Source organism: Enoplosus armatus, chromosome 5, assembly GCF_043641665.1.
Source record: "Enoplosus armatus isolate fEnoArm2 chromosome 5, fEnoArm2.hap1, whole genome shotgun sequence".
NCBI classification, from domain to species: Eukaryota; Metazoa; Chordata; class Actinopteri; order Centrarchiformes; family Enoplosidae; genus Enoplosus; species Enoplosus armatus.
Window position 1 is genome coordinate 2,546,000 of NC_092184.1, and position 24,217 is coordinate 2,570,216.

The 24,217-nt window shown below is 42.2% G+C and overlaps 1 protein-coding gene across 1 annotated transcript; it reads left to right on the plus strand.

The window, feature by feature from the left end:
* The first annotated feature begins 1,681 nt into the window (after positions 1–1,681).
* Positions 1,682–17,720, plus strand: tbx4 (T-box transcription factor 4). Its single transcript, XM_070906148.1, has 8 exons — positions 1,682–1,825; positions 2,304–2,398; positions 9,408–9,527; positions 11,388–11,535; positions 16,057–16,209; positions 16,497–16,585; positions 16,737–16,972; positions 17,065–17,720. The coding sequence occupies exons 1-8, from the start codon at positions 1,682–1,684 to the stop codon at positions 17,718–17,720; spliced, it is 1,641 nt and encodes a 546-aa protein (XP_070762249.1).
* The last annotated feature ends 6,497 nt before the right edge of the window (positions 17,721–24,217 follow it).

A 24,217-nucleotide genomic window follows, 5' to 3' on the forward strand; every position in this document is an offset into this window, starting at 1 on the left:
GCATGTTCCTTAAATAAATTCAAATGTGCCCTTCAGGTGTGTCAGTTGCTCGCTCAGTTGCATTTTTATTACAGCTGTGATCACAGCATGCTGACTCTCTGTCATGGAGCTAACCAGCTTTAAGTCTGTATGGGCTGAGGCTCGCACCAGACCGCTACTAGCTGCTGGGATTCTCTAGATGCAGGATGGATTTTGTGCCCTCTTCGGAGCAGATGAGTACAAAAAAAAAAAAAACACCCAGATGGACTGACGTGTCAAGGTTGCCCCATTGCATGATGGGACGCCACGAAGGCCGTCCACGCTGAAACAGTGTCAGCCTTTTGGCCACCTTGATGCTCGATGACTAAATATTAAATTAAATTGGATGCAGATCCTAAAACAGCTGAAATCTAAATAGTGATTTTGTATTGCCTGTATTTATATCGATAATATCTAAAATAGTTGAAGTTGAAGTGATTTTGCACTGATCATATCTTAATATGTGGTAATTAATTCTTTCCATATACAGTGAAGTCAGAAGAGTGGGAGACAAATAAAACAATAAACAGCAATATTTCGAAACTCGGCCCTCAGTTGTGGCAACTGAACATGTTAAGTGAATATGAAGTTTCGAGCCATTTCTTCATGTCCACATCTAATAATAAGCCGCTCTAACTACTATTTTCCACCGTCAGGCGACTTTGCCAGACTTTCTCACCAATAACAGCAATAGCAAGTCCAATCCAAACCAATGACCTAATATTTCGCTGAAGAAACATAAATTCTTGTACTACAAACATATGGTGACGCAGCAGAGCTAAGAAAAAAAAAGAAATGCTGGATTTATTATGTCCACGTCTGACATTCAGACTATTCTTAATTCTTCAATTTGGCTTATTAATGCAATTCAAGTATGTTTTTTGGTTGTTTTTTTTTTGCCAAAACATGGTTTGTCGTGGGAAATGGCATTTATATTAGAACACCTTACCCAGAGCCAAGTCAGGTATTCATTTCAGGGAGGGGAGGGATTTTACACACTACAATTAAATATTAGATATTCCAATTTACATTCAAAAGCCTGTTGAAAATGTGTGATATATATATTTACATTAAACAGAGGATGTAATAGAACTATCTGTTGCATGCACATACAAAAAGGCGGAATCTTCTGCTGGTTTTTAGATTTATTATCACGGAGCTGGAGGGAAATGTGTCGACACAAAATGAGTTGACAGTTTAAATTTGAGTGTTGCAAATGAAATGTTATGGGTTATGAGGGTATATTTTAGAGGTATTTGAATAAAAAAAAAAGTAGTTATGTGTAAAATGGGACTGGAACAAATATAACACGATGAACATGAGTTAAATAGAAATAAAAAATAAAAAAAGGCCAACATCAACTAATCCACGTCAGTATTGTTAATCCAATGCTTCCTGGGCAAAGGTCATCATTCTTACGTGGTCGCATAATTCATCACTTTGTCTAATATTCTCAGTAAAAAATCTATTACCCGGTAAAATGAACGTAGGATAAGAGTGAGGTGATCAATGGAGCATTTCTACAGTTGCTATGGGATTCACAACATGTATTATTCGCATCAGAGAGTCTATATTGCATCTGTGTCACATGCCAGGTCTGATGTGCAGCGGACATTTCTCTCTGATGAGTCTGACAGCTGGGTATTTTTCTAATCCCGCAGAGATGCTGCAGGAGAAGGCTTCAGCTGTGACGGATGAATGTGTGAGCCGGGTCCAGGCCGGCGGGGAGGCAGATCTCCTTCCCGACCAGTCACGACTGGGTCTGTCCACAGCTCCCACCATTCCCAGCTCCAGTGAGCCCGACCAGGTACACAAGGAGACCCTTGAGTCTACCTTATGGCGGCAGTATATAGGTTGTTGAAATATGGGTGGGGGGGGGGGGGATTATTCTCTGGAGAGTTCGAACTTAATTAACTGGAATGACACGTTGATTGGAATTTTCTATTCCAACGTGTAAATCAAAACTTGTTTCCTAGCAAAGGTTCAGTGGCGAACGGAACAGCGGAAACATCTGTTTACACTAAAGAGCGTATCACACCAACAGCACCAAAAGGCAGCTTTTCATTAATTGTACTTTGATGAATCTCGTGTCAAAACAAATGAAACACTTCAATCAATAAAATGCAGTAGACGTCTGGAGTGCATTTGAAAAGTCACACGTACTTTTTACGTTGCTCTGTAGCGCGTTTCCACGCAAATATTTTAAAATGACATGTGTAATGGGTTGTGGTGGCGAGGTGGCTTGGTTTGTGCCGAGTGTAACGGCGATCCCCGCTCTCTTTCAGAGCATTGACAACATCAAGGTCGTTCTTCACGAGAGGGAGCTGTGGAAGAAGTTCCATGAGGCCGGCACAGAGATGATCATTACTAAGGCAGGCAGGTTAGTAAAGCAGCGAACACGCCATCCATCATGTTTTGCACGCGCAGAGGTAGTAATAGAAATGTGCATGCATGTACATGCTTGTGTGGTGGCATAGCTCATCATTATTAAATGTCCTTAATAATCAGCGCCGGAAGAAGTATTCATATCACGTGCTGCTACTAAGTAAAATAAGGAGCGTGCTGATGTAGCAGGTTAAAGTAGAGCTCATTTGAAGTACATCATGTACTCAATCTCTAACAATACATCATTTTAAAAGATGATCATAGGTTTTGTATTTAGAATCTTCACACGTAAAGTAACTATAGTGTAAAATAGTATAAAATAGTACTTGAGTTACTGTACTTAGTTGCATAATTAATCAGTAGGTATTTTGCACACCACACAAAAACGGTACTCAGATCCAAGTTATAGCATAATGCATTACAGCATGCAGCTGATGTGGTGGCCTGCAGAAGCCTCTCCTCAAAGAGGGCAGTTTCACTGGATTTTCACCAAGATGTCACCAAAGAATGTGGCACATGTTGTTAGTCACGTAATGCATTAAAAGGAGACGAAATGTAAAGTTTGTGGAAAATTGCAGAGAAAGTGATGGATTCATTGCGTAAAACGAGTATCATACCTTTCTGGGACCATCTGTTTAGACAGCTAATAGTAACATATAGCAGTTATAACTTTGTCTCTCAGGAAGAGACAGAAAGTTCCCGCAGCAGCGACTATATAATTGAAAACACAAATGACTGCTCGGCTTGTTGGATTTAATGCGACCTGAGGATTAGATAGTGATGCCTTTGGACATTAACCAGAGAGTGAGTACACTCACAAATCGACCTCCGCCTCTCATTCCTCACGGGATGTTTTTTTTTTTTTTTCCCAGTAAAAAAATGTAAAAGGTCACCACATTTTTTCCTTAATGCTGCATAACCGTAAGAGATGGGCTTTCCCTTGTCCAGCTGATGAAGTGGGCTCTGAATCCTTAAAGCCCTTTGAAGGGCTGTGCAGCGGTTTAGCTATGCAGCTGTGCTGGGAAACCTGTCTGGGTCTACCTACAGTCAGTCTGCAGACACGCTGAAGGTCGCACACCCAAACTGGCTTCATCCTCCAGAAGCAACAGCTCTGAAAATGAACTCACTGAATGATATCAGCACCGTACTGAATTATTCAAGCACATTATGAATAGTGCATGTGGAGCTACTCGTCGCGTTATCAGGGCCGAGGACAGTCGGCCATGTTGAAATCTGTAGAAGACAAATTATGTAAGAGATTTGATTATATATTTCATAACGTCACAAACCAGTGCAGATAGAATAATAGGGGGGAAAAAAAACAACAACAAAATACGACGATGAACAATATGATTCTGCTTGAGAAGTGAGTCTGGAAAAAACATCTGGAAAATAAACAAGAGCCGTAGTCAGCCAAGCCCTAAAATCTTAATAAACCAAAGCAATGCTTGTTTACTATTTTTGGAAGAATTACATCACTGATTACTGGATACTATCAAAGCATTAGTTTCATGTGTCGGCAAACAGGCGTTAATCAGACGTTTGAATATCTTCTAGCTGCAACAGCACAGCGGTTTCTTGGAGTCTGTTGTTGTGTGCCTTTGCGGCTGTGAGCTACTGTATTAGCCAGCCGCCTACCTCATGTTAGCATCTCAGTCTTTCAGCTGTTCTCCTTTAAGCCAAATAAAGCGATATACATAGTTGAATAGGCAGACAGTGGGCCTGGATTCTAATTTGTTTGTATGTTTTCTTTGACGACTGATTGCCTGAACACCTGTAAGGTTACCAGGCATCCCTCTGCACAGAATTACATCCCCTTGTCTCACACCCCATATAATATCACCATACTCCACATTTCCTCTGGCATGTCTGATTGGTCCGTTTAAACGGTGCCAACCGCAGCTCAGGGCCAACAAGCAGCATTTTAATTTTACAAGAAAAAGCAAAGATTAGGGGGAAACAAATCTGAAAAAAGAATTCTGTGTGGCAGAAATTTGTTCTCTTGTCTATCCTGTCAATAATCTTGAAGCACAGGCTTATATATATAAAAAAAAATTTTTTTAACCTTTATTTATGGTTAGGAAAGTCCCATTGAGATAAAGAATCTCTTTTTCGAGGGAGACCTGGCCAAGACAGTCAGCAGCATCAATAAAAACACACAGTTACAGACAGACAAAAGGAAACAAAATGCAATAAACTCACATTTCCAAAGAGAAATTTATAGGAGTCAGTTGTGTAACCAGGTAAATTGGAAACATTGACATCCGAAGGAATCTACCTCTCTAATTCTTTCATTTTGGATTCAAAAGCATTTAGCGAGATCAGTTCTTGACATTTTGCAACGTATTCCATGCCGAGGGTGCAGAACGTTCTGATCTTTGGTCCAGTGGTCCAGTACATCCCACTGCGCAGCTGTGGCTGGCCGTGTCACGTTCAGCATCTTCAGTTGAAATTATGATAAGACCCAGATTGTAAAAACAACCAAAAAAAAGGGAGAAGGTGACGCAGGCTAAGAGATGGTCTTCAGTGCATGGTGCGGTAGAAGACGGTGGGTGACTATGCTATTCTATGTGGAACTGAGAGGTCAAAGGTTAAGGGGAAAGCGTACGCTGACTTTGATGCGAGCAGAAAGCCTGTGAGAGTGAGGGGTTGTGTCATGTCAAAATGTTAAGTGTTGTGCGTGTATCATTTTAAACATTGCGTGATGAATTGACTGTCAACTTTACTTTTGTTTTGTGACGTTTTCATGCCGTGTCTAAAGGCTGCTGAACAGAAGCGCTTTGACAGAAAGGCTCATTTAAAAAGCACAGCATCAGTGTCACATCAAGTCCTAACAAACAGACTTCTATCAGATTGGAACCTGTGAGCGCTGACAAATCCTTGATAATTAACGAGGTGCGCTCGGAGAAACGGTTGAAAATCTTCAAGGCCGACTAAAATGTGTGTTTTGTGTGATGTGAAAAAGGGAGAATTTAGGCGTAACAAGTGTGCACGTTTCTTCAGTGTATTACAAAAAATACACAGAACTAAGAACTGTGTGTGCAACTCATCACAACAAATTGATAAAGCTAATAAAACCCCAATCAAAGATGATTCTACTTTTAAATTATTGTCATTAAAAATGAATCTCTTTATAGCAGCATGAGGTCTTTGGATGGTACCAATCTACTGGAAGCTCATCACCCTGGGATGAAGTTGTGTTTCCATGTCAGGGGAGACGGAGTGACCTTCGGTTCTTAGGCTTTTTTTTTCCCCCCTGTCTTTATTCAAGGGCGCTGTCTTTCAATTTGATAGCACGACTTGATTTCGCGTTCAGATTTTGAAAACCCTTCCCTCGCACTCACAACAGCCCCTGCTTGCGCTCAGATTGGCTCGGCTTCTGCTCAGACTGTGTGCCTGCCCTCAGATGTGTTGCTGCTCGCACAGATTCCCTGCGCTCCAGCTCCCAGCCCTTCTCCTCGCACTCAGGCTCCCTCTGTACGCTCCTGCTCTCAGATTTTCCCCCCTGCTCTCGGATTTTGTTGTTTTTTGTGCGACAACCCTGTCATAATTGTGTTGACCAATGAAATGATCCCCGCCTTGTTGGGTCAGGATGTACCGAGATACACAACAGCACACTTTGCGGGCTGCGTATATACATGGAAGGTTATGAAATAATGTTACGCACTGGGCACTTTATGTGCAAGAGTAAAAAGGATAAAAACGCTGAAACTGGCAGCCTACTTTAGCAATATATTTGTGAAAAAAAAGAATTTGGGACCCTCTGCTGTAACATGTGAGGAGGGTCCGTGCAGAGGTGGCAGCAGAGGAGGTACAGATGCAGAGCTGCCAGGCCGCCATGCAGGGGATCCCACATTTTTTCCGAACACATGAAACTTGCTCAGTCAACTCCCAAGCAGCACCTTGCTGAGCCTGGTAGACTTGTTATTGTGAGTGTCATTGTCCAGGCGTAATCCTCCCTCTTCAAAGCACCCAGCGCAGCTCTTCCCTCACTCTCCCTCTTTGTACACAGCCCGTCAAGAGAGCAGCGGCGGGTTGATAAGAGGAATCCGGCGCCCACAATGGGCTGAGTCTACTAGGTTGTAGCGCTTCATCATCCCCCCCCCCAGCCCCCCAACGCTCCTTTTGATCTCGCCGTGGTACTGGAGATTCCCAGAGAGGGAATGGATCACTGGATGGACTAAACATGTGGGGTTGTTAAGAGAAACAGCTGGCTGGGCACAGAAACACACACACACACACACATACACACCCTGACACTGATATCATACACACACACTCTCCGCCTTCCATTTCTCATGCTCCTCTTAGACTCACTCACTTAGTCACACCACCGTATGTATACGTATGCCTTCATGTTGTCCGCCTTTTGAAAGTCAGTTGTCCGGAGTTGCAATACCTACGGGTGTTTTATAGATGTTCACATGTAAGATTACAGACAGACACACAGGCAGCTCAACAACAGGACCAAAATGACAGCCACTTTGTCAGGGAGCAGCTACACGTAGACTGCAATAAGGGTGGCCATTCCAGATCAAATCACATTGTATGTCATATTCCAATATTAATAAATACTGGAAATTAACTGGAAATTCAAGTGAGAAACCACTCACGGATCAAATAACCAGTCGTGAGCGTCTAGAGAATTAAATACCAGAAAGAAAAAAAACAAAAAAAAAACCCAAGGTACTTCATCACATTGAAGCAAAGTTCCTGTTATAAATATTGTCGTAAAGCAAATTACACACAAATCTCTTAGTGTGTGTCATCACATTTCTCAAGCCTAGACTACAGTGATTATGCTGCTGCTGCTGATGGCACAAAGACAAGAAAAACATTACACTTCATTCTCTCGTACAAAGTTCATTCAAAATTCAAACTACTGTTATATTAAAATAATATCTATTCTTGTAATGATCTATTTGAATTCACACTCGCTTTTACATTCAGAATGTATGAGCGCAGTAGCACTCCAGTGGGGATGTTCCCCAAATGCACAGTCCGTCTGACCGACTGCGCGCCCCGCCGACCTTTTAGTAAACTAGCGAAAATATTCAATGCACTGGAATAGGGGGACCCTTAAAGGCCTCAGTCTGCTTCAAACAAAGTGCTTGTCGGCTCGTCTAGCGGCGCCCCTGTCTCAGATAGCAGAACTGGGAGGCCGTGTCCTACCCTTCCCCTGCGCTCTGCAATTGGCCCGGTGTTGCAGAGGTGAGAGAGTAGTCAAGCTCTCTTTTTCATTTTCACACAACTACTTCTGTCGCTTTTTGCGTGTACAGCCGAGCACAACGTTGTGATTGCCTTTGAGGAGAGACCGTCCAAAAGTGTGCACATACACCCCCTATTTGTGCAATTTATTGCCCACCTCGCCGTTCTGTACAGATATAAACGCTTTTGCCTTTAGGCATGGTCAGCTGACACACTGCACGACCTAGCTTGTTTGAAGCATACCAAGACCTTAAGAGCGCGTGTGATTTGAGAACCACGTTAGCATCTCGACAGAACCGAGACACATTTTGATTCAACGACGATGCATTCGTGCACCACATTGTGGTCTGACGGACTCGTTTCCACGGCTGAAGAGTGAGCCGCAGCAGAGCCCCCTCACTAGGTAGCTATGGCCACATTGCACAAATCTGAGGGCCACATGTGTTGACACAGGCCTCCATCTGCTCTGTCTGCATGGTGTGAGTGGAGCCAGAGATGAGCAGAGGTCTGTTTTGAATGTTCCTCTAAGATTAACCCGTCTTTCAGTGAGGATGATACCGGGACTGATCTCTCCTACTGATTGGATTTGAAGCCTGGGAGAGAGATTTAAATTACCTGCCCTCAATCCCCCTCCCCTCTCTCTCTCTCTCTCTCTCTCTCTCTCTCTCTCTCTCTCTGTCCTTCGTGAGGGAGTATTTACAGTAACATGATCAGATGGTGTCAGGACACTACGAGCATTTGAAGAAGGGCATTTGCGCCAATCGGAACAGCAAGTATGAAGATAGGGGTTTTGATGCTACGGCATCATCCCAGAAAGCATGCAAGGCTTTCACGAGTGTCCTCCAATGTTTGAACACGTTGCCACGGGCAGCACCCACAGATATACTGCAGGCCTTTTTGACCGTAGCCTCTTGAGCGATGACGAGTCGGCTATCTAAACTGTTGTCCAATCTGGGGTGCCATTAAAAACCACTTAGGGCTTTATAAGGGGGCGCAGAGCCCTTTGCGAAATTTCCTTTGGCGCAGATGGAATGAAAACGTTTTTGGTTTCCCAGAAGAGGTCAGGAAAGGTAGCTCCCTTCATGTGTTTTATGGCTTTGAGTGCTATATTAGCATATTCTGTCTTTTAGTCTGGAGTCATTTAAAAGATGAAAGATAGAGAGTGTTCCCATGCTTTTTACGGCCTCCCAGTATCACAAGTATGAGAGGATTTCAGTCTTCTCCCAGATAAATGCCAGGGAGAAAATGTGAGATTTTGACAGTATGGACAATGTCAAGAAAATGATCCTGGAAGGTTTGGCAAGTGGGTTTTATTCTGTAATGTACTTAGTGGGGTTATCTGTGTAGAAGTAGGGTTCGTCCACTTAAAGTTCAGGTAAAGGTTGTTTCAGGTTTCAGAGAAGGCACCTTCTCACCCTACTTTTCTCTCAGTTCCATGATCTCTGAGGGACCTTGCTCGTCCCAATCCCTTAAGAGCATCACGTCAGTGAGCTAATCAGATCTTCATCTGCACTATCCGTGACAATACTACACTTATCCTACACGCGACTGTTTTCAATGGCCCGCAGGATCCTTTCTTAAGAAGATGCTTAGTACAAAATACAAACCTTTAGCGAAGCAGAGTTTTATCAGTCCATGAAATTGGTTGCATGGAAGCTTTTTTTTAATGGACAATCATGTACAAATACAAGTTTAGGTGCCTAAACTAATACATACTGAAATCAAGTATCCTCTTGCCTTAATGTGAAGGCCAAAAAAGAGCATTTCTAACACTTTTCCTTGACATTCTTCAACAGGAGGATGTTTCCTAGCTACAAGGTCAAAGTGAACGGGATGAACCCCAAAACCAAATACATCCTACTTATTGACATTGTTCCAGCTGATGACCACCGCTACAAGTTCTGTGATAACAAGTGGTAAGTTTGCAATTGCAAATCCATACATTCGTCTTGTTGAGGGTTGCCCCACAGCCAACAGCTACGGCCTTACATGGTCTGGTATGACCAGTAGCTGATGTTAGATATTGCTGTGTAACTGATGTTATGAAGTCTGCTGACTTTATGAGTCGTCTCTACTTGTGCTTTGGTTACATTATGTTTTAGCATTTCACAAATGAACATGTCAATGGTTTTGTCACAGAAACAAGCAGAAAACACACTGTAACGTCCCAGGAGACGTGTTTCCGTCCTGCTTGTGGTCCCATTCCACTCATTCTCAGTCAGGCTGCCTAATGACGATGTCACATGAGAAATTCGGGAAATAAAGAGGAATTCAACGTGCTGTTATCTTGTAATTGCCATGGTGGCTTCTCTTCTGTAAAAGTTAGCTTTGCATCAGTGAGAGAGGACTAGAGTGGTAATACCTCCCAACTGAGACGCCTCCGCCAAACCCTGGATTACAATCAATTCTATTGTTTGTTTTTTTTCATCCAAAGCAACCATTTTCAAAATTCTTGCTTTCGACAAAATCATTATACCATAGTCAGTGGTCATTACACCATTTTAACAAGTTTGTTGAGGCAGAAAATTAACACAATTTCTTCATGTTATGTACATGAGCCCAGGTTCACTGCGTGTCAATTTGTTGGCAATTAATTAATTGCATGTTTGTGAAGAAACTAAAGTATAATATCAGATTACATGTGTCCTGCATTATACTCATTTGTAGAGTAGTGACGCCAAAGTCTATCTATCTATCTATCTATCTATCTATCTCAAAATAGGCACCGAACTACAAAGATGCATAGCATTTACTAAAATCCTCTGAAATACCCCTTACAGAAAAAAAATTTCACATGTGCAAAAACACATGTAATCCCATGTGACCACATGCGCATGTGATGAACTATGGGATTAATCCCATAGGTTTCACATGAGAACTTACATGGGCTTCACATATTACACCACAAAAATGTTCCAAAACCACGTTTCCCATGTGCAAAGTATGTTTTACATGTGCAAAGCACCTGTGTTCCACATATTTCACATGTGAAATTTAACATGCACATGTGGAAAACATGGGAAATTCATGTGGTTTTTCTGCAAGGGACACACATAATCACACATCTTTTTAATTCTTATTTTAATGTTTGTATAAGAGAAGATCATATAAACCTGGCATGGTCTGATGGCTAACTGTTACTGCAGATCATCATTGGTTAGAGCTCCTTACTGCAGGGCACAGGCAAGACGCTTGTCGAAGAGAAATAAAAATAAAGCTGCTGGACTGGACTCAATATTTCTCAAGTTGACCTTGTGTCTGGAGGCAATGACATTGCAGTCCTCCATCCATCAGTATGACATTAGAACTGGCACTGCCAGTTGTGCATGGGTGGACAAAAAAAAGTTTTGCCAGGAAAAGTGAAAAGAATGCAAATCCTCCATCAGAAAGAAGTAATTTTACAGCCATTTGTTTCTGATCTTGTGGCATGGCCTGCAGTTGGTGGGTTCTGGAGTTCCTCAGCGACACCTTGGAGAAGCATAATTAGTAATGATGTTTTAGCAGAGGCCACCTCCTTCCAGTCTTAGGTCTTTAATACTGTTAGGGTTAAGAGCAGCGGTGTTCTGTGCCTTTATACAGCCACATTATAGTAAAGGAGACTTGGTTCACATCGTAACAGAAATAGACATTTTTAGTGGACTATGTTAGATTAACCAAGACGTATTCTCTAAATGTTGGACGCCACTAGCTCTTGAAAACAGCTAGGGACAACATTAAATCATTTTTTTCTTCCCTAATCACAGTTTGCTTCTGCATGTCTCTCAATCTGTTTCTAGGATGGTGGCTGGCAAGGCTGAGCCAGCAATGCCAGGCAGGCTCTATGTGCACCCTGATTCTCCCGCCACAGGAGCCCATTGGATGAGGCAACTGGTGTCGTTTCAGAAGCTCAAGCTAACAAACAATCACCTGGACCCTTTCGGACATGTGAGTACCTGCAGAGAATATGAGCACTTTCTGTAATTCAAGACCTATTCAAAGAAAGGGTCTGTATTTTTACAAACTGTAGCGTATTTTCAATTTTCAATTTCCAACACTCTAATAGTTAATGGTAACAGTTCACTCACCAATTTCATTCTGAGAACATGGTGACAGTTCTCAACTAAGCTGTACAGTGGTGTCAGAAATCAGTGGGTTACATAATATGGTTAATATGTGGACTTTATAAACTGTCTGACTCATGAGGAATGTCCCAGTGGACTCTATTATAAAACAGTGTTGAGAACTGTAGCCATGTTCCCAGATTCAAGCAATTCAATTGGTTAAACATAAACCAATTGGAATCATCGCATTGTAATGAGATGCTACATCCCTATAGCCCTCCAATACATCTGGTGCCTATCATCCAGAATAGGAATCATGGACAAAACCACTAAAAGAAATGGGGGGGGGGGGATAGGGAACTAAATCTTCCTTTAAGTATTCAGGAAGAGTCTGAGTCACATCTGAGTCAATTCCATGACATGTCCACTGGACTTCAATAAGAGTCTACAGCTATGCTAGTGGGTCATTGTGACGAAAACCAAACCTAATGATGGCACTAGATGAAAGGTCAGGGGATCGCCAGAGTTTATGAACACCATGAATGTCTGCCCCAGATTGCAAATTGTAATCCATCCAACAGTAGAGATATTTCACTCTGAGCCACTGAAATGTCCACCTTATGGTGGCGCTAGAGAGAAAGTCGGGAGATCACCAGGGTCATTAGTATTTATCCCGCGAGAAACATCCTTGTCTGTACCAGTCCATCTTGTAGATGTAGAGATATTTCACCAAAGGTTGTTGAGATATATATTGAGTCCAAAGTAAAAAAAAAAAAAAAAAAAAAAAATACTAGAGCTTATCAAGTACTATTCAAGATGAAGGACTTTTCAGGTGTGCAAATGAAGGAGCGAAGTGTTGATGATCTGCCCTGTGCTATATAGCTCAAAAGCCAGCCTACTAATCATTACATAACGCAGTGAACAGGGTTCTACAGGTGAAATCCCATTAGACTGTAGAGCTATATGTGTGAAACTGTTATTTATTTCTAAAATTTCTTGCGCTCCCAAGGCAATTTATTTATTTCAGCTTCGCCTGTCTGGAACACACCCCCAAACGCTCCAATATATTGAACTACAGGGACCTCTGTTCGGCCCAATGTCACAAACATCACAGTGAGAATAAACTATGTGTGAAACATGCAGCTGATGCGAGAACTTTAGCTGATACTTGTGCAAACAGCAAAAGGACGAAGGTGTTTTTCACAGGCAGATTTCTCAAAGAAGGATGAAAGAAACTGAGGAGGCAGCGGCTGCAGAGGGAGGTGAAGAGTGTGACTGTGGCAGCGCTCCCCAGGGGGACTCTGGGATAGCTTGTCTGAAGCCATTCCATCAATGGGCGGGCTCATTAGGTTCATAACCTCTCAGATCAGTGGCGGGGCCTGCTGTCAGATTGAGTTGAGTGCCTGGCCAGTGATAAGGGCGAGTAATGAGGACAGAGCAAGTTTGAGGCCAGGCAGAGCCCAGATGACGCCCAGACCAGAAGGTGTGTAGTAGAGCAGTGCATCTCGCAGTGGAGAGGAGGGAACGCCCATTCAGTACTAATTACGCTCATTACAGAATGTGTAAAAATGACTAATTTAACTGTAGCTCTAACTCTTCTTCACTGCTGCTGCCCAGTATGGTAGAGCGCAGACTGTCGCAGAGTTCAGTACAAACTCTGATTAAATTGAAGAAAGTACATTTTCCCATATTGGGAATTCCTGCGTCCTAATGAGTCTTTTTTTAGAGGTTGACGCCATGTAAATGCTTCAAAATCTGAGAGATCTGAGGTCTGCAGAGTAGAGTCCCCCTGTAGAGTATTATATTCTCGCACTGTGGAATCAGCGCTCTGTGGTCTAGAGACTTCCGTTTCCCAAGGTCCTTCAAATCCATGACAATTATTCTTCTCTATATTGCACTAATTCCCTGAGGAAGATCTGAGAAAGTCACCCAAGAGTCTCCAGTATCACCCTCAGACAGCAGCCAGACAGCGGAGCAGACAAAGGTCAACAGAGGGCCTCTGGTGAACCAGCCAATAGCTTATCTCCGTCTACAGCCTGCCTCAGCAACAGGGGCATGTGAGCACGAGGCCATTTGGTGTTCAACCTGAGCCTAGCTCCCTGTGCCCTGTACAACCTTTGCCTCTCTTTGGGAGCCCCCTGGAGGAGAAGGCTCCTCAGGAGAGTGTCTGGCAAATGAGGAGGGGAGCCGAGGTGCAGAGCTTGATGCTTATCGGCCCTGACAGAGCTGGACTAGTGATGACCCTGCCCTACTGTTTCTAACGCTTCGCTGGGCACAGCACTCGGTTGCGGTGAGCGGACTGATGCTAGTGAGCCGACCTGCAGCCACCCAAACAACCTAAACACTGAGCACGCTCAACACATGCTACCTGCTATACTAATACACAAAACACATAAGAGGCTCCGGATCAAGATTCTCAGTTCCAAGGCTCAATGCCAATGAGGAATTCAGCAGGGAATGGATGGAAACAGGCATGGTATACTACGCATGTTAGCTAACAGTGTTAAAATAGACAATTCACCTTATCGGGCTAACTACTTGGCTAACAATAATATCAAAGAAAGGCATAAAGACACTCATTACAAATAGTTTGATCTCATGGCATGACCTTAGGTGTCTCAGACTGGTGCCGAGTTCAGGGGGTGGTGGACTGGCCAGGGAGTCAGACATTTTCTCGCATGTCCCCGATAAAATTTCCACCATGCACTGTGAAAAGACACAGACCAGTCGCAATGTTCACCCTCACAGACAGAGACAATTCTGTGTGTTGTCCCAACTGTGACATCAGCAAGCGCCTTCATGCATGCTTGTGAGTCGGCAATGACGCAGACTTTGCGTGAGGGAATCACCCCTCCCAGTTTGCAGTGTTTTCAGTTGATGCCACTTTAACGTCACGTGGGTTGGAAAATGTAAGTGTGATTTTCACACTGAGTGAACATCATTATTGGCTTCTGTTGTTGAGTTACGGTTCTGTGATGCGCAGTTAAATGTTGTTCTGGCAGGAAATTGAATGTTACAAAGAAAAAGTAGAATGATTTACAAAGATGCAATCTTTGTGTATGCTCAGTGTATTCTTAATTTGCGTGTACTATGAAACTGATTGTTTTTGTCACATCAGGAGAAGCACAGGAGCAATTAATAGCATTAAAGATGATGTCCGTTTCTATTTAAGTTCCAGGGCCCTGTTACTATGCACGCACACTTACTCTGGTAGGCTTACTGGGACACTCAAATGGAACTGAGCCTCAATGAATGTTATAAATTTCACCTTTGCTTTACCTGCTACGACAAGTTAACACTGAATACTAAATACAAATATATTGGATTTTTGAGTGGACTGTTACTGGGCACTATATTAACACAACTCAATGCACAAAGGAAATGGAGGAGCTACTCACAGCTGGGAAAAAAAGTCTGGACGGAGATGAAACATGTTGATGGGCGTCTGTTGGCATATACGTCTTGTATCATTTCCTGTTCGTACAAATGAAAAAGTACATTGATTTCTTGTACAAAAAAAAAACTGCAGTATGAAAATTAGTATACAGTACATACTGCACAGTATAAGAAATCAGGATACAGTTATGGTCAGTTGGGAAAAGATGTTGTCTCGTGCTTCTCTTGCCCTTCTCAGACCCCCCACGGCACTGGAGACACAGCTGAAACTAATATAAGTAGCGCTGCGGTAGTTAGCAAGCATTGACAATAATGCTGTCCATTGTCACTGCTGGCTCATTAGCTAACCATAGGTAATGGGCAAGCTTAACCTATACCCGTTTTGAATTTTACTAGCAGCAGCTGTGTTTTCCACTGAGTGACACTTCTGAGAAAAGAGTCCCTCGAGAACGTGCTGTTGTTGTTGCGGTCATACTTTATGCAACAGTTATTGTGCAGTTCATTTTTCAAGCATTTTTCATGACTTTTTACACTATGTAAAAAAAAAGCACGTATCATGAGCTGCTTTTGAATTATGTTCTAGGCCATTAATCGGACCTCGGACCCAAATCATACCAGAGTCTCAGTGTAATCTAATTCAGTGATTCACTACCTATGGACAAGGGGCTAATTAGAAACAAAGAGCTTATGTTTCTGAATGGAAACAACGTTGATTGGACAACAATATAATGCAGAGAGTCCAGACCTGCCAGAGCATACCATTGCTGTTTAGTGGATCTTCTGTTATCGTCAGCACATTGGGTAACCAGGGACTGTAAAACGTCAACTGTGTAATTTTATATATTTTTACCCTGCAAGCCAGTTAACATTGTCATTTTCTTTGCAAGCTAGTGGTGAAAAACAAATGATTGGAAAAGGGAAATAATTTATGCATCTGACATATTGACAGCAGCACCCAGGTACCACACAATAGTGATTGAAACATGTTGCCTTCTCTTCCCCTCCCTAGATCATCCTGAACTCTATGCACAAGTACCAGCCCAGACTACACATAGTCAAAGCAGATGAAAACAACGCCTTTGGATCCAAGAACACTGCTTACTGTACTCACGTCTTTCATGAGACAGCCTTCATCTCTGTAACATCTTATCAAAACCACAAGGTACAGCAACTTTTATACTCACTTAACCCTTATTTTTCTGTCCGAAGGTAAATCATGGTTAACTAAGTTGGAGCGTTTAAAGGGTAGTAAGTGTTTCTAGGTTTAGATTGATGAAGTTTACCTACTAAAGTGTGCGGTGCACGGGTGGTGCAGGGGTTCCCGTCCACCACAGCACAAGAATCTAGGGTTGAAATGTGCCAGCGTTCCTTGAATTGCTTTCTTTAACTGCTATGGTTTGGTATACACCAAACAGAAAAAAAGTCTTAAATGAAATATGATTTCCCCAGATCACTCAGCTGAAGATAGAAAACAATCCATTTGCCAAAGGATTCCGAGGTAGTGAAGAAGGAGATCTGCGCGTTTCAAGACTACAGGGGTATGTAGACTCATTTAGCACACTGGAAGTCTCTAGTAATTTTTTTCTTTTTTAAATATAAAAATCTAGCTCACCTCCTTGAGTGTTAAGTGGAATTGTCGGAATGGCAAACTGATTCCTTTTCTCTTCTGTTGCTGGTACTGATGTATAGGAAAGAATATCCAGTGATTTCCAAGAACATGGTTCGCCAGAGGCTCATCACCTCGCATAGTCACCTGGCAGGGAAACTTGGAGCAGGAGTTCTCACGGGGCACCCTCAAGTCCTGTCCTCTTATCAGTATGAGACCGGGGTTCCTTTGTCTAACTCAGACCCCCAAGATCCTATCGTGAATCACTTCCCTCAGAGCAGAGATCCCAGCCTTCTGTACCACTGCTTCAAACACAGAGGTATGTTCTTAGCCATTGTACAGAATCCAATGTGCCCATTAAGTACTCTCTGGTTTAAAAAGAACAATGCCGTTAACCATATCACTTTGCAGATAACGCTCGACACCTGGAGCTTGGATGTAAGCGGCCATATCGGGAGACATCGTCTGCAGTCTCAGAGGAGCATTTTTTTCGTTCAGCTCCCTCTTATGAGTCATCCTTACTGTCTCATCCGTACTGCACTGAGGCAATCACCTCTAGAGAAGCCTGTATGTATGGTAGTATGGAAACAGAGTCTGGATCTGGGGCAGGGGACACAGACGACCTGACCAACTCCTCTTCAATAAATTGCAACATGTGGGCTACAATGCCGCCCTACCCTCGCTATAGCATGGAGGGTGTCCCGTACCAGCCCTTCACTGCTCACTTCACCAACGCTACCACGGTCACGCCTGTTGTACCGCACCCCACATCATCCATGGCGTCACGACCACAGGGGGACTTGGGGGTCTACAACTCAGCAACGGTCCAGCGAGGTCTGCCCGTCATACCTCCTTCATCATCCTCTTCATCCTGCTCTCCAGCTGTCCTGGGATCCAGAGATAGGTCAGGCCATCCACCTTTGTACCACAAGAAGCCAGGGTCACCGCTCCGGCCTCACAGAGATTTCTCAGCCTATCCCACACAAGGCACTATATCCATCCGGGATCCATCCTACCAGTACCAGGTGGGCCTGAGTAGTGCTGGGACTCACTGGACTGACAGCTAATGTGGACCACTGGAGAAACCAGTTTTGTCCAGTGTACACGTCTGAAATCAATCAAGGTTCAAAACCCCACTGTGGGCTGCTGATGCCAAGCAATGATCCATCCTACCAGTACCAAGTGGGCCTGAGTAGCGCAGGGACTCAATGGACTGACAGCTAATGTGGACCACTGGAGGAACCAGTTTGTCCGATGCACAAGTCTGAAATTAATCAAGGTTCAAAACCCCACTGTGGGCTGCTGATGCCAAGCACTGATAATGAAGCCATCATTGCCAAATTGCACTCGAAAGCCATTTACGTCCATGAATTCTCACTTAATCACTATTACATACAACACTGTAGGTGGTGAACAGTAGCTGACCTCGTATTTACTTATGCAGATGTGTAGCATATGCACTAGCCTGTGATCAGATTGGATGGTTTTCTAATGTAAAGTGCAAGTTCAAGAGCACAAGAAGTGTTAACGCGACACAAAGTCTGCCGGTAACTTGCTAACAACAACTATCAAAGTAGTGTTAGCTACCTAACCTGAAGTAACAATGAGGATCATTTTTCACACAACAACATAGATAAGGTAAAATCAACAAGTGCTTGCTCTTGAAAACAATTAGAGGCTAGATATGTAAAATACTTGGCCTCCCCGGGAAAACCGAGCATTTTCATCATTTCTTGCAGAGCTCCACCTACATAGAGCACGTTTAAAGAATAAGGCTGCCGTCATTCTGTATTATTGTTGTTGTCCACAAATCCAAGAAGAAAAAACTAAAACCAACAGTGTGTTAGTTCATCTCTCAATATCTTCTGACTTCCCTACCCTGTCTATATCACTCATTGGTTCCCATTGAAGATGCAAATCTTTAAATCTGGTCACAAATATAAAGTTTCATTATCAAAACAATCTCGGTAATTTCCTAAAAGAGCTGGGCACTGTAGTTTTCGGGCAAAAAGTTACTGGAACAGGAGTAAACAGTTTATTTGTTGGGGACTATTTTGAGCTGCTGTTCGTATAGCATTTCAAAAGGCCCACCTCCACCCCAGCATCCACCTGTAGGCTTTGAGTCTATGTTCTCCTAGGGGTGGGTCGTTTTTTTGTTTTTTTTTACATTGTCATTCCCCACTGCCTGCAATGCAGAGCTTGGTGCTTCATTGTGGGGAGTGACGAGGTCAGAGCCTCAACGCCAAATACCACCGCTGTATGTATTCTACATTAATACAATACTGTCGCGTATTTCCGGCAGCAGGACAGTGTATGTACTCAAAGTAAATTACAGTGGCTGTGTTCGTTGTAATAAAGGAACATGTCAACCTGTGCAACGGGGTGGCTGATTGATGTGACGGATCAATACATTGGTGGTTTGGGTCCTTTCATGGCATTTGACTTGTTGAGAAATATACTATATCGCCAACCTTGAGACACCATGAGACAACTTGCCGTATAAGGTAAATGTGCAGTCCACTGCAAAGTGAGACTGATCATATCAGAATATAACAGAGAAATGTAAATTCACTGTGCATACGCTAAGAATAGTGTGTGAAAAGACACTAAATTAGCTGGCCATGTATGACGGTCTTTTCCAACGATGAAAGTGAAAGGTGCACCAAATAAAAACACCCATCGTGAGGGTAGCTGGTGTATGGGTCTTCCCCTTCCAAATACTTTCTACAGGTCTATACTAGCTGCGTGATACTAGCACTCTTCAGAAGGAAACATCATGTTGTGAGTGTAAGAGTAAGCCATACTACTGTGGTTGGTCGTTAAAGCTTGGCTCCAAACTCACGACTCCAAACAATATTCAAGTGAAACAGGACAGCAAAGAACTCTCAGGCAGAACCAGATGGGAGCTTAAAGAACTGCTGTTAAGCCGTGGTGAGTACCGGAAAAGAGAGCTGCACACAAATCCCACTCCCAAATGACTTACTTGGAAAAAGTCCTTGCAAGACTCCAAATACAAAACAGCCTGAGCAGGCTGAAGGAAAAAAGGCTCTCACTTGCATTGACAAGGGAAGATTATTTGTAGGATATGATAGTGATCCCTCATTCATTTGTGCATTTTCCCTTTATTTCATGTTGTTAAATTCAACATAACATTTTTGAATATACTGACATTTTTGCACACCTGATAAATAAAATTGTTCATGCCTCTAATTGTTTGCTATATTTCATCAAAGACCAACATTTTACAACTAAACTTCATTAAATTCACTTTAAATTGTATTTTTTTTTTTAAATGAGCAATTTTGGTCCTTGAGGCTTTGCATATTTGAGCATTTTCAAATTAAAGCCGTACTTCGGTGGTTTTTATTATTGTTACATCATGTGTGAGCTGTTCAAAAATCTTTCATTACAGTAGGAGCAAGCTGTAGCTCAGATTATGCAGTTTTCACAGCCCAGTATCCCTAGGAGTTACGTTCATATTGGATGAGCATGGAGACCGGAGTCGTGTCCGTTCACAACAAGCCATGATCTTCTACTTACCCTAAACCTTTTAATTAAGCGTAACCCTGATATTTCCCTAACATACTGCAGTTGCCTCGAGCAGATATTGTAGAAAGCAAGAATTTGGAAAAATGCTGGCATTGGATGTAATTTGTGGTTTTTCAGAATCATCCAAAATGGACATTCTTGTCTTGTGTTTTTATTGATGTACGAGAGTGTCACAACCAGCTGCATGGCAAGATTGTTTACTTGCAAAAATACAGCACATACCTTCAACAAAAATAGCAAAGATTTCATACCGAATAAACACACCAGTAAAAACATTGTAATACCAAAACACCTCCAGATTTGAACTGGACATTAAACCAAATAAGTTCTGCTAGGTAAGTTGAATTGAGATTCAGACGTTACGAACTTTGAAAAAGCTTTGTTAGGACCTACACCTGCGTTTAAATGCAACGTCTCTCTCCCACATAAACTTGTAAAATGAATGCTAAAATGTATTTATTTTTCTATAAGGACAACATTAATCAACATTTCTGTAACTTTGCCAGCGCAGTACTTTTGAGGATCTATGGTGACGTAGTTTCCACTGAACTTGAATGTGTCTTCAAACATTGCTGCGTTTCAGAGGCCATGGTCAAGAGTTTGTAGAATTCTTACTGAAACAACTTCTCCATTACTGAACTGGATTCAGCGTACAACACACAATTCATCAAATGTAAAGACCAACACTTGGCCACTGTATGGTGCTGTCCAAGAGTATCCACTTGAGTAACAGTAACTGTCCAACAGATCTGCAATCAGAACTCAAGGTAAAACAAATGTGTTGAAAAGAATGTAGAAACAGCAGGATAAGTACATCAGCATACAGGGCACTGCTTTCTCTCACAGAGAGCTCTCATTAGATCATGAGTTATGCTGATGGCTAGGTCCTGGTTCGTGTCAGCACCTCTTTCTCTATCTCTTTCTCAGCTGTTGATGCATTTCACATGAAAGGAGGCTCTTTGAGCTACCACTCAAATCAACAAATCATCAGCAGGCTATCTTGAAATGCTATAACTTGCCTGATAATAGTGAGTTACTCTTTAGCGTGATTTTTTTTAAGGGCCATACCAGTGTTTTTGCAAATTCTAACCACAAATTTCCCAGACTACTAACTTCCTTTGAATGCTGTGGAGTTTCTGATGTTCAGATATATTTTTCCTACTGTTCCTGGCAGCCGTTGGCTTCCATTAATTTCAATGTGGCATGAAAATCAATTGGCTGCCTTTTGAAACTTTTTTGAGGTGTGCAAATCCATCGCAGTTACTTTCAAACTTTTTAGAGAATAGATATCGTACAGAAACGGATGGAAACGAGTAGCTGCTTGGAATGAATACGTCCAAAAATCTAAAACACACCAGCATGTTTCACTAAACGGTTAGCTGTAATACACAGTATGTGGTTTGCAGTAAATGGGATAAAACATGCAAAACCACTGGTATGGAAACCCTGCGACCTAGAAATTATGTTCATATACTACTAATACGTTTGAGGGAAATGTAATTGCTGCCTGGATTATGTTCACTCGCAACGTTTTTTCCCAGTGAAAGAAGTGCTACGTTCTTGTACCACAGGCAAGACACAGGAAGATGATGGCCAGGGTGGCTGGTGGATGTAAAAAGTACATAACTTTTGGTTAATTAAGGATTGTGGTTTTGCTTTAGAATATTGATAAAACATACCCCACTAAATTTTCACATTACATTTCCCTCAGAAACTATTTGCTGTTGCACACAGTTCTTGTCAACGTGGATTTTAAGTACATCATGTACAATATGAAATATTGTGTGTGGTGAAACTTTAACTTGACACAGAACAGAAAAGGATAAAACAAGAAACATTTTAAAAAGCAATGGGAGGAAAAAGTATAAAAACAAAAGGAGTACTGGCACATTTTTGAGGAATTCAAATCATTTTGAAAAATGAACTCAATTAGACTCACCTGTGATATATTGCCAGTGCTCACATGACTTGAATTAACCAATGAATGATGGCTCTAATGCTTAAATGCCATTTTATTCCTGACTTCACAATGGTGAAGACAAGGGAGCATCACAAGTGCTAATCTCACCAAAGACAGGAATTCTAAAGGTTACAAGGACTTGTCTTCAAAGATCCTGGCACCCCAGTTTCAACAGTGTGCAACTTTATTAAGAAGTTTGCTGCTCATGGAACTGTCAAAAACTTCCCAGGACGCGTAAAACATACCATCACTCCAGATTGCTCCAGGTCAGCCTTCAGCTCTTTGTTACAACCATACCATAAGCTGCGTCCTAAACCAAGACGGGTGTTATGGGCGAAGGCCTAAGGGGAAACAGGCTGCTGTAAGAAAGACATAAAAAGGCACGACTGATCTTTGCCAAAACGTACCTATACAAACCACATTGATTCTGGGCAAATGTTCTGTGGACAGATGAAACCAAAATAGAGCTCTTTGGCAATACAGAACCAAATGAAGCTTATAAGGAAAAGAACACCGTACCTACAGTTAAACATTGTGGAGGATCCATAATGTCTGGTACTGGAGGCCTACATCATGTTAAAGGAATCATGAAATCAGAGGATTTCCAAGGCATTTTAGTGCAAAATGTGCTACCCAGTGTAAGAAAACTAGGTTTTCGGTCAAAGATCATGGCTCCTCCAGCGCGATAAAACCCAAATCACACATCCAAAAGCACAAAAGAATGGTCGAAAAGGGGAAAACAAAATGGACTGTAATGAGTCCTGATCTCAATCCAATTGGAAATCTGAAATCTGCCATTGGGAAAAGGAATCCTGCAAACGTTCAAGCGCTTGAACAAATGGCAGACTGATGCAAGAAGTTTACACTGTAGATGGCTATAAGAAATGTTTGGAGGCTGTCATTGTTGTCCAGGTCATATTTCATATTTCCTCTCTGAAATCACTACGTGCAAGTTGAAAAGGAATGTGTTTTGTTGAATACATTTAAGACATCATATTAAAATGTTCTGATGATACGTAGTTGGTACATTTCCATTTGTTTCTGAAGAAATTGTGAAAAAGTTATACAAAAAAAAATCCAAGGGTGCCAATATTGTTGACCAGAACTGTATTAGTAGTATATAACCACAAATTCTAAGATACAGGGTTGGGTGTGGCTGGTTAAGCTAGGCATTCTGTATTCATCAAAATGACAATACATGCAATTCGTGATAATATAACATTAATAACTCTGTGTCGTATGCAAAATTGTGAAATAATGTTAAGGGGCACATATGGTTTTTCTTGGGATGCCATTTATTTAAACATTACTGACAACACAGGACACAGATTTACACATAGCACCAAAAACTAAGGATTTATATAAAGGCAAAAATAAATGTACTGCCTTTAGTGATCTCCTCACTCTGGTGCTGTTTCAGCTTCAGCTTTTAATGTGGATGAGAGGACAGAACTGGACTGCTGCTGGGGCCAACCATATCTGTAAAAACCACAAAACAAATTACGATACTTTCCCAATAAACATAAATTATATATAGGTATTAAAATGTATCTAACTGTTCCTTTTATATGAAATGGTTGTGGGTACTTTTACTGAAATGTTGTACCAAAACGATAGCAAAAGTTCAAGTACTCTTGACACTAAAAGGAGAGTAACATACGTTTGCACCAAAGATCCCCGACTTCAGTTTAACGGTCCAAGTTTTTTAGTCAAAGCTTTAATAGTGCATTAAAGGGCAGGCGTATTGAAATTTATGTTATCTAACTTTTCCACATAAAACCCCAGTCAATCTCATTATAAAGAAGCCCAGTTTAAGCCCCTTATGGAGCACAAGTTAACCAAGCTGAGTATGTATCTCCAGTGAGAGAACCTGGGCCTGTGGGCCATCTGGAAGTCATTGAAGGGAGATCTGGCCATTCCCCTCTCCCCTGCGTCGCACTGCCCTTGCCTACTGTCGTCCCATAATCCCATCTAACAGCCGCCTGGGCTTGGCTGGCCCATTCCGAAACACTGACGGGCTTAACTTGGCCGTCTTGTAAAAAAGAAAAAGCCCGG

What these genes read in the sequence shown, in the direction of transcription:
- tbx4 (XM_070906148.1), top strand. Translation starts at nt 1,682, where the DNA reads ATGCTGCAGGAGAAGGCTTCAGCTGTGACGGATGAATGTGTGAGCCGG. An exon ending in AAGTTCTGTGATAACAAGTG is followed by an intron (nt 9,528 to 11,387) that starts GTAAGTTTGCAA and finishes ATCTGTTTCTAG; the next exon opens with GATGGTGGCTGGCAAGGCTG. An exon ending in CGCGTTTCAAGACTACAGGG is followed by an intron (nt 16,586 to 16,736) that starts GTATGTAGACTC and finishes ACTGATGTATAG; the next exon opens with GAAAGAATATCCAGTGATTT.